The sequence below is a fragment of the Haliotis rufescens genome, unplaced genomic scaffold (genome assembly GCF_023055435.1).
Source record: "Haliotis rufescens isolate VD_foot unplaced genomic scaffold, xgHalRufe1.0.p SCAF_16, whole genome shotgun sequence".
Lineage (NCBI taxonomy): Eukaryota > Metazoa > Mollusca > Gastropoda > Lepetellida > Haliotidae > Haliotis > Haliotis rufescens.
Genome location: NW_025963846.1, coordinates 34,195,664 through 34,207,480, shown reverse-complemented (window position 1 = coordinate 34,207,480; position 11,817 = coordinate 34,195,664). Strand labels below are relative to the sequence as shown.

The 11,817-nt window shown below is 40.6% G+C and overlaps 1 protein-coding gene across 1 annotated transcript; it reads left to right on the top strand.

Annotated features, from left to right (window-relative positions):
- The first annotated feature begins 3,087 nt into the window (after positions 1–3,087).
- On the top strand, positions 3,088–9,958 carry LOC125380911 (uncharacterized protein K02A2.6-like). Its single transcript, XM_048396672.1, has 2 exons — positions 3,088–6,499; positions 9,945–9,958. The coding sequence occupies exons 1-2, from the start codon at positions 3,088–3,090 to the stop codon at positions 9,956–9,958; spliced, it is 3,426 nt and encodes a 1,141-aa protein (XP_048252629.1).
- Positions 9,959–11,817: the final 1,859 nt, after the last annotated feature.

Here is an 11,817-nt window from a genome sequence, read left to right as displayed (position 1 = left end):
GCATGGATGATTGCTCATAAAATAAATCACTGTATTGTCAGGTCCACACACACACACACACACACACACACACACACACACACAGATTTCAACAACATTCATTAAATTAATTCGCTTGTAAAAGCAAATTGTTGAGGGATGGGTGTGTCATCTTGTTGAAGCATGTGGTCATACTATCAACCACTTGTTTCATTATTTTCTGCTATGACACACAAATATAAGTCACTCACAAGGTTATTTATGAGGGTCAGTTTAATTTTTTGTCCCTGATATGGCATTTCACTTCAGTTTGTTTGTTTGTTGTTAATCACACTCATCAATATTCCAGCTCTATGACAGCGATCTGTAAATAATCAAGTCTGGACCATGCTTGCCGTAAAAGGCGACTAAGGGGATCGGGTGGTCAGGCATGCTGACTTGGTAGATGCATGTCATCGCATCCCAATTGTGTGGATCGATGCTCATGATGTCAGTCACTGGATTGTCTGGTCTAGACTCGATTATTTACAGGCCACCATCATATAGCTGGAGCATTGTTGTGTGCGGTGTTAAACAACAAACAAACAAAACATTCTAGTTAGGCCAACAGGTCAATATGTTTCTGGCTTGTAATGGCTAAGTCATCACTGCGCTGAAGTATGCTAAGGCGTCTTGCACACAGCATATGGATGCCCTTAATTGCAACTGGGCACGGGTGGCCCAGTTGTCTAAGGCGCTGCAATTCACTGTGCAGAGTTGTGTCCCTTGGGCGATCCAGAAACCTACTGATGAGCTGTAACAGGCTGAAATATGGGGAAGTAATAGCCTAGATCAGTTTTTCCCACACATGGCCAGGATTGGCCAAACCAAACCCAGGCCAAAATTGACCAGGAAAAGTAAACAGGTTATTGCCCACTAAGATATCAAGCTGCAGTTTAACATGGATACCCCACTCTGACACAGTTCACGGATTCTGAGCCAACCAGTCCTTGTGTTAGCCCCATAATGTAAAGCACCAGGCAGGGCAACAAGTACAATGTTTTAATGTTTTTCGATATGATGCGGCATGGGATCAAATCCGTGACACCATGGAGGCGGGTATTAAAATTGAGGAGCCTGTGGCAGATCGCACAAAGATATGATAGCTGTCGTAACTCTGACAGAGAACTTGTGTAAGCGATTGAAAAAACAGGGTGTTTCCCAATGACGTCACGGGGATTTCCCAGCCGCTGACAATAACACAACATGGAGAAGTGACATGGAATTCATGATCACATGGTCAGGTCACATTGTTTATGACAGATACTATTTATAATTCTTTTTAAAATGTTTTTCCAATTACGTAAACAATAAAAATAAATAACAAATAGGTAAGTGTATTTTATGAAATCGTATATTTGCCGAATATCGTCAAATTTTCGCTTCCTTGGTCCTTAATCTTGACGTTATGTATGTGTTAGCTACCACTTTTTATTTACAACGAACATAATTAAGCTGTAAATGCATTATTTAAATAATGTGATAAACATAACTTTCATATTTATAAACAATAGGATCAGACCTTTCAAATGGTGTATAACATACAGTAGCAAAGATGTTTTACAAGCAGATATTTTCTTAGATAAATGTTGGTTTCATCTATCACACAAGAATCTCTGGTAACTCACAGCAGTAAACGCTTCTGGTTGACTGGTGTTGAAAGAGTTAAAACAACTAATATTGTCCATCTTTTACCTGTGATGTCATTGTGATGAAACTGCGCGAACAGCTCTTTGATAAACCATTACAAACTTACGTTACCACAAACACTGGACCTATATTATACATAAATACCTCCAACATTTCTCCCTGAACCTATGAGTATGAGCTAAACGCATCCATGATATCACCGAGTCTGGAGCAATGATACCACTATTATTTACTGCATGTTGAACTTTACCATCATGTGCAGTTTCAAGAACGTCACTCGCAAATAAACTTGGCACAGCGATAGTACACAGGCTATTTTTAGGTGGCAGCCAGAGGGTTAATTAAGACAGCTATTTTTGAGTCAAATAGCACAGCCAGTCAGACACGACAAGCTCCTCACAGCAATAGCCCGATCGCGGAGCTCACTATACTATCGCGATGTTACCGGGAGTGTATGTTAGGCCTAGTCGCCTCTTACGACGAGCATGGGCTGTGGTAACGAAGGTGTCACGCGCTGGGTGAGGTGAGGTGAAATTGGGTTTAACGTCGCTTCCAAGATTATTGCACTTATATAGCGACGTGCATGCACGTGTATGTGTGTGTGTGGCTGCTTGTACTAGTCCGGACTGATGCCGATTTATAGTGCTAGCTCACTGAGATACCATGTGTGGCGTATATATAAGCGTGCATTATTGTTATGTTCGGGAACAGGGGAGGTAACTCTGTTCCTACTAGTTGGGCAAGAGAAGTAAAAGCTACACACGATCAGCTAACGTGTTGTTTGTTATTTAAGTCTTCATACGACAAACAAACACCATAAAACACGTTACATGGTGTCAGAAGTGACTAAAGAACTCATCGCAAGCCAATAATTTGAATGTCAACGTGTATCTTCGTTGTATTTGAATGCCGATCGGTTCGTCAACTCGGACCACGTGGTTTGTTTTGATCGTCGCATTTAGTGCATCTAAGCTATTTTGTGATAGACTGTAGAGCAGATACTATTTGAACAAGTGACAAAATAACTTTTATGAACATTTCATGAATATAGAAGACTATTAACGTCAATATAAGCAGAAACAGAAATATGCCCAAGAATGTTGTCTCACTAGCGAATTTGGGACGCCATGTTGGAAAAAAAATAAATAGTGCCAAGTGTGTAATGAAGATAAACGATTTTTGCCAAATCTGACAATATTAAGAAGTTTATTGCAAATCAATATGGCTGAAGGAGGGCAAGATGTGCAAGTTCAAGCGCCAACAATCATACATGTTCCTGTAAATATTCCTTTCCCACAGAAATTGGAATTAAAGGGAAACTTGGCAACTAACTTTAGAAAATTTAAAAGAGGTTGGGACAATTATGTGATTGCATCTAGACTTTCAAATGAATCTAGTCATTGTAAATGTGCAACATTAATGACATGCATTGGAACTGATGTGTTAGATGTTATTGATGGCATGAGTTTTGATAATGAAGATGATAGACAGAAAGAAGAAGTTGTGCTTGAGAAACTAAAGACTTTCTGTATTGGAGAAACAAATGAAACCTATGAGCGATACAACTTTAATACAAGGGATCAAGATAGCAGTGAAGGTATTGATGCATATGTGACTGTATTAAGGACCTTAGCAAAGACATGCAACTATGGAACGCTAGAAGACTCACTGATCCGAGATAGAATCGTCATGGGAATAAGGGACAACAATACAAGAAAGAGACTTCTTCAAGACTCAAAACTTACACTGAAAAGTGCAGTTGACATTTGTCGAGCTTATGAAACAGCAGCTCTGCAATTAAAGAACATTGGTGCAGCTTCAGAAGAAGTAAAATCAGTCAAGTCAAAGAAAAAAGGACTGGTTCAGAAGAAAACAGCTAAACCAGAAAGAAGAGAATCTGACAAAGTGAAAGAAAAAGACTTGTGGGAATGTAGATACTGTGGTCAAAAACATATATTCGGTCGAGAAAGGTGCCCAGCATATGGACACACCTGTTCCAAATGCAAGAAAAAAAATCACTTTGCAGACAAATGTCCTAAAGGAAAGAAAAAGAAAGGACAAGTACAAGTGGTAGATGAATATGATACAGATGAACATGATGAAGATGCTGAATACATCATGGCAATGCACACTTCAGTTGAAGACAGTGTTAAAGAAGAGATGTATCAAAACAAACTGTTTGCTAAAATGACTTTGAAGAAAACAGAGGTGAAATTTCAACTTGATTGCGGCGCAACTGTCAATCTATTACCAGAAACTCTCTACTCTGAAATCTATGATGATCCGACGTTAGACAATCTACAGGAGGCATCAACAACTTTGATCATGTATAATGGAGCAGAAACATCGCCATTGGGCAAGAGAAGAGTCATGGTCGTCAATCCAAGGAACAACAAGAAGTACAGTATTGAATTCCTCATAACAAAAGGTAATTACAAGCCTCTTCTTGGATCAAGAGTCATCCAACATATGGGATTGATCACTGTCAATAGAGACAATATCATGTCAGTTGCAGCAGAAGATCAAGTTAATGTTGTAAATAAAGAAGACTCACCTGTGACTTTGAAGGATGTTACATCAAAGTATCCAGAACTGTTTGAAGGCGATGGTAAGCTTGAGGGAGAGTTGCATCTGGAGATTGATGAATCTGCTACACCAGTTCAAATTCCATGTAGAAAAGTACCTGTAGCAATGAAACCAAAACTAAAAGATGAACTAGAGAGACTAGTTAAGATGAACATAATAACTCCGGTTACAGACCCCACAGACTGGATATCGGCGATGGTAGTTGTGGTCAAGCCAAGTGGGAAGATCCGTCTCTGTATTGATCCTAAACCACTAAATGAAGCCCTGAAAAGAAGTCACTATTTAATGCCGACCATAGATGATATCTTACCTGAATTAGCAAATGCGAAATACTTCACACTAGCAGATGCTAAAAATGGATTTTGGCACATCGTATTGGACAAAGAGAGTAGCTTACTCACAACATTCGAAACGCCTTGGGGAAGATTTAGATGGCTTCGTATGCCTTTTGGTATCTCTCCTGCCCCTGAAGAGTTCCAAAGGAGGATGGATGAAGCTCTTATAGGACTCCCAGGTGTGAAAGCAATTCATGACGATGTCCTCATATATGGATGTGGCAACAGTGATGAGGAGGCAGAAGCTGACCATGATCGAAATCTCAGAGCTTTTCTGGAACGCTGCAAACAAAAAAATATCAAGTTGAATAAAGAAAAGTTCAAGTTGAAGTTACCAGAAGTTCCCTACCTTGGACATGTGTTGACTAAATCTGGTCTGAAAATTGATCCGAACAAAGTGAAAGCGATCACGCACATGCCAGCTCCTGTTGACAAACAAGGGGTACAAAGACTGCTAGGAATGGTAAACTTCGTCCAAAAGTTCGCACCAAATATTTCAGCGATCACTGCACCACTGAGATCACTTATTATGGATAAGACAAACTTCAAATGGGATCCAAATGTTCATGGCAGAAGTTTTGAAGAGATCAAGAATGTTCTCTCTGAACCGCCAGTGTTGAAATATTTTGATGACTCAAAAGAGACTTACCTGCAATGTGATGCATCTCAAAATGGATTGGGAGCCTGCCTAATGCAAGAAGGACACCCAATAGCCTATGCGTCTCGTGCATTAACACCATCAGAAAAGAACTATGCACAAATCGAAAAGGAGATGCTTGGGATTGTGTTTGGGTTGGAGAGATTTGAGATGTATACCTATGGTAGGAAGATCTATGTAGAAACAGATCACAAACCTCTTGAGTCCATCATGCTCAAAAGTCTGCTAAGCGCACCTAAACGCTTACAGAGAATGCTTCTACGGATCCAGAAGTTTGACCTGAAAGTGAACTACAAGAAAGGATCTCAAATGTATGTAGCAGACACCTTGAGTCGTGCATACTTACCTCAATCCAAATCCAAAGAATCCAGTGACTCAAGTGACATCTTCAATGTTGATCACAGATCCTCTACTGAGCTGGAAACTGAAACAATTCAAATGAAGGATTATGTTAATGTCTCAGACAAAACCTTGTCACAGATACAGTCCGCAACTCGGTCAGATGTTAACATGCAAAATCTGAAGAAGATAATTCTGCAGGGATGGCCTGAAAACAAACTGAACTTACCTGTTGCAGTAAGAGATTATTTCACATTCCGGGAGGAATTATCAGAGCAAGACGACGTCATCTTCAAGGGTGAACGTATACTGATTCCAAATAACTTGCGACCTGAAATAATGGAAAGGATACACGCAAGTCACATTGGTATCCAAGGATGTATCAGGAGGGCTCGTGAACTAGTCTACTGGCCAAACATGGTAAAAGACTTGACTGATTATATCAGTAAATGTGAGATATGCAACAGTGTACAACAAGAGCAAGGGAGAGAACCGCTCATGAGTCATGCAATTCCATCTCGCCCATGGGAGAAGATAGCATGTGACCTGTTCGAATTTGAAAATCATGATTACCTACTTACAGTCGACTACTTCACTGACTATTTTGAAGTTGATCGTCTTCAAGGTAAAGATTCCAAAGAAGTGATAGGCAAACTGAAGTATCAACTAGCTCGTCATGGAATACCGGACCAGCTCATGTCGGACAACGGACCACCTTTCAATTCCGAATCATTTGCTGTGTTTGCTGAAAACTACAAATTTGAGCATGTCACATCATCACCAAGGCATCCTCAGTCAAATGGTAAAGTTGAAAATGCTGTAAAAACAGTAAAGAGACTCATGACAAAATCCAAGCTTGCTGAAACTGACCCATTTCTATCTCTACTAGATTGGAGAAATGTGCCTACCGAAGGTATTGGTACATCACCAGTTCAAAGGCTGTATGGTAGGAGAACTAAGACACTTCTTCCAACATCACCTAAATTGCTGAAATCAAGAAAAGGTGAAAATGAAAAAGGAAAATTGCTGAAAAGAAAAGTAAAGCAAGCAAAATACTACAATAGATCTACACATCCACTGCGCATGTTAAAGACAGGTGAAACAGTGAGAGTTCAGCCCTACAACAATAAACAGTGGAAAAAAGCATCTGTAGAGAAACAAGTGGGAGAGAGATCATATGAAGTGAAAATGCAGGATGGAAGAATTCTGAGAAGAAATAGAAAGCATCTCAGACTTTCAAATGAACCGCCACCTCTTAGATATGATACAGAAGTTGTCAATAATCCATCTGTTCCAGATAATCCACCAATCACTCAATCAAGACAATCTTCAAGTAACCATGGTAACAGAAAAATCAGTGAAAACACACATACAGTACCAAAGACAATTTCACCTAAATCTAAACTACCAGAGACCGAACCAAGTGAACCAGTGACAGTTCCAAAGGAAGTGAGAACTTCAAGTGGTAGACTGGTGAAAATGCCTGCAAAGTACAAGGACTAGGCGTGCTAAAGTGTTAATTCAAAATTGTGTTAAGTTAAGTCTATCAAGGACTCTAATTTGATAATCTGGTGTGAGTGACATATCTTTGAGAGGAAGGATGTGGCGTATATATAAGCGTGCATTATTGTTATGTTCGGGAACAGGGGAGGTAACTCTGTTCCTACTAGTTGGGCAAGAGAAGTAAAAGCTACACACGATCAGCTAACGTGTTGTTTGTTATTTAAGTCTTCATACGACAAACAAACACCATAAAACACGTTACACCATGCCGCAGTTTAACATGAATACCCCACTCAGACACAGTATACTGACTCCGAGCCGACCAGTCCTTGTTTTAGCCCCTTAATGCCGAGCGCCAGACAGGGTAACAACAAGTACAATCTTTTAACGTCTTTTTGTATGACGCGGCCCGGGATCGAACCCCGGACCTTCCGCTCTCCGGGCGGACGCTCTACCACAAGACCACGGAGGCGGTCTCACGCGCTGGGAAGGAGCTTGCAGACACGAATACAAAGGGAAACCACTCTCAACTTGAGTATGAACTAAGATTAGCTGCCCCTGAGTTATCAACAGTAGCGGGTGACCTCGCCTAGGTGAACACTACCAAGCTGACTGTCGTTCATTTCCCGATGAGCGTCAGTATGTCACGTGATTACGTTGTCAATCGAGCGGAGTCATACGTGAACTACTAAAAATAACATTAAAAATCATTAGGGACAACTGACGACTCAAGCGGTGATCCCCGACATCAGCAGCCGTACTATGACTCGAACACACACCCAAAGTTCACAGAACGTTAATATCAATCCATTTTCAGCATCAGCCGCGTCTGGGTTTCTTTCCAACGCTAACTTTTTCTAGGTGCTCTTTTCAAGTGACTAACATTTCCGTAGCCGCCATTTTCTACCGTTTGTAAAACCAAGGGATGTCACTCCAAATGGAATGTTTGGGGCGGATGACGTCACGACGTCACGGCTCTCCGCGTTGATATAGTTCGCTTAAATAATTAAAGTTTGATGTTTAATGGATAGTTTTGTTATGATTTATGTGTCTGTCAATATAAGGATTGAAGTTGTATTTGTTGGCGTTTATCAGCTGATGAAGACAGTGCCTCACGTGAGCAAATTTTCCATGAAGCGATTTGCTCACGTGAGGCACTGTCTTCATCAGCTGATGAACGTCAACAAATACAACTTCAATCCTTAAATAAGGTCACGGTCATTCCTATAGCTTGCCGACACCTTCCATTTTTATCATTCCCAAATTATCGAAAAGGTACGTTGTTTCACACTTCTTCAGCATGGACTTGGATAGAAATGTATTGTAAGCTATCGACTCCATAGTTATGTGGATCGCTGTCGCGATTAAGAACATTTCTGAAGTGTCAATTTAAATCAAACAGTTTAACAAAATGAAATGTCAATGTTTGAACGTAAAACAGACTAATTGTTTGCCAAAATATCTATGGCAAAGTATGCCGCCATCTTGGATAAAGATAAAATAAACTTACGACAGGTATGGGGCTGTCATAGATTTACGACAAACTTAAGATATCTCAGGGCTACGATAGTTTCGAAAATAGGCTACGATAACCTACGATTTCTTAACGATAATTAACTTCACGATAATTTTAGTGCTACGGTCGTTTTGAAAATCTAGGCCCAGGGCTATCTCAAACTTTATGAAAGATATACTGACATAAAAAGGGTACATATTTTGATAATGACCCATCTATCTCTTAGTTCCCGATAAGAAATGGTTTAAAGCAATATTGCCAAATTACCTCTATTTGGCCCCGCCCCTTGGGGGGTCAGCCTCTCCATTTGTACAATTTTGAATCCTAAGAATGCTTCCAACCAAATATGGTTTATATCTATCTCTCAGTTCCAGAGATGAAGTCCATAAAGCATTGTAGCCAAATTACCCCTATTTGGCTCCGCCCCTCAGCCCCTCCATTTGTACAATTTTGAATCCCTTACACCTAGGGATGCTTCCAGTCAAATTTCGTTAATTTCGTTACCAATCAGTGGTTCAGAAGAAGAAGTCGTTTGAATAAATTGTAGACGTACGAAGACGAACGCCATGGTATGGCATAAGCTCACCTTGGTCCTTTGGACCCGATGAGCTAATAATCGAGTCTGGACCAGACAATCCAGTGATTGACATCATGAGTATCGATCCGTGCAATTGGGATACGAGGACATGCATCATCCAAGTCAGCGAGCCTGCCCATATGGGTAATAACATATAATCGGTTGATATCATTTTGACGATTTACGCCAGTTAGTACGCACAAGCGTCATATTTCTTTTCCAAAGTGACATTTTACTTTCTAGAGGTGGACAATGCAGAGGAAAGAGAAGGTTCATTGATACAATTTATTTCTAACATGTTGATATACATGTACCTTACATATAAATATGCAGCGTGATTTAGCATGCATTCCGTGCCATGTCTAAGTTAGATGACAGGAAAAACTAAAAGTTCTTGTTTGGCATCTACAAACGAGTAGTAGTATATTTGAACTTTTACAATGGCATGTTTATCTCTGTTGTTTTCCAGTGATCCATTCATATAATTTTAGTACTGGTCTTCAGCAAACATACTTGTAGACAGGCGACTAACGGGATACATGTCATCGTATCCCATTTGCGTGATCGATGCTCACGATGTCAATCACAGAATTGTCTGGTGCAGACTCGATTATTTACAGCCCTCTGGTCATTAAGCTGGAATATTGCTGAGTGCGGCGTTGAAAAACAAACATAAATGTTTCAATGGTGTTCAATATTGATGTCACCCTATGGGGAGTCCGAAGTAGGCGTTGCCTCAAGTAACCTGTGCTTGTATTCTAGGCATGAAAGTGTAATACATATTTAGATAATTAAAGGGAAGATAAATCAATAAGTCACAGAAATAAGAGGGAATGTATACCAGATATTATAACAAGAATTGGCACCATCTCAGAGTGTGGGGACGCACTCCTCGTCAGAACGGGGGTCGTATTATAGGCATGAAATAATGGTAATTAGCAACTCATTAAGATATCTACAGTAATTATATAAGTAGGCAATATGAGGGGCTAAAACAGTAAGATATAGGTATAACACATGGGAAGATATATTGAGTGCAGGCGATGTAGGAGTTGAAGAGCATAGGAAACATACTGGGCCACTAATAACCAGGGGTGACAGTAGTAGGTCGAGGGTCGGAGTACTAGAGCAAATCAATTAAAGTAACATAGCAAGGGAATATGCAAGTTGCCAGAGACAAAATAGATAGGGAGAGGAAACGTAGAGGAAATTGCCCTCGGGTTCATATATGTTTTTTTGGGGGAATAGTCCAGATTCCGGGGGTTGAGGTGGTCACATTACCACAAGTCCTAAAAAGCACCTTGAGGCTAGACAAGAGTGGGTTAGAATGATCTAGTGTAGGGGGGAAAGGTGGTTGACAATGATACATGGAAAAATGAGTAGAACTGTGACGTAGGTACCGGTTTAAATAGGGGCAAAAGCCCCCAGATCGAGAGAGCGGCTAGAGAGCGGCTGGGGAGACGACATCTGGACTGGTGCTCCGTTCTCGGCTTGTTGTCACGATCTTTCGAACCAGAAACCAAACTTAAGCACCAGCATTTCGACTGAGACTGAAGCTTTGCGGTCGAAGTCTCGTATTTAAGTGTGACAAATAGAGTGGGTTGACCGGCAAGACAAAGTGGGAATAAAAGCTGTTAAAAACGAAGACGACTCTTTGTGCTTGTTGGAGGAACTACGGTAAAAGGTCCAAGGCCCTCGGGTACTGACATTGTACCTCTCGCTCATCCCTGACTGTCAGCACCAAGAACGAGGGGATAACCGTAGTTAAGGTGAAATGGTTCACCAATTGCAACCTTTAATTGATAACAATTACCAACAATTAACGTCGATAAAATTGGACACTTGTAGAAAGAGGCGACTTACTTGGATTGGGTGGTCGGACTCGGTGGCTTGGTTGATTGCGAGTCACAGTACCCCGAGTGTGTTAATATTTGCTGGTGCCGTGGCTACTTGAAGCAAGTGTACCCAAAATACCTTTTTAATTACAGTGGATATATTATATATGTTTATTATTCTGTTATCAAATAAATGTCTTTGTTATTATGTACCCAATAGTTTGAGTTCTGTGTGTGCACTAGATGCATGGGTATGGTGTTAGACGCTTTGCGGCGGAGGACTGTAGGAACGGGCTTCATACGAAACATTAGCCAGATGTAAGGAATCGAACTCGGCCGTTTCGGCGTGACGTGTCAAAACTTGATTGAGACACTGGGCTGCCTTACTGCTATTATGGACATATTTCCTTCACACATAAAATATCACCGTGCACAGTGGAATCCGTCGAGACAGGACTTTGACTAATCAGCATTTGTAATACAAGGCAATATCAAATGTGCCGAATATACTATGATTCATAATAATACTTCTTTGAATCATGTTTCTATTTACATTTGTTATCCTCTGTTATAATATTCCTAAAACAGGCCTCTGTGAAAATCAGACTCACTTTCGGCCCCACAGCAAGTAAAACGTTCATTTCGCTCGGATGTCAAAACAATGATCGACGCAATGAAGTCCAAAGCAGATATTCAAAAGCCCCTTGCATGAATGCGCGATACGGATGCGACGGGGCAATTCTATCAAATGTTGGAGGAATTTTAAATCTTTTTACACATGGGCATCCCAGTTAATGGTT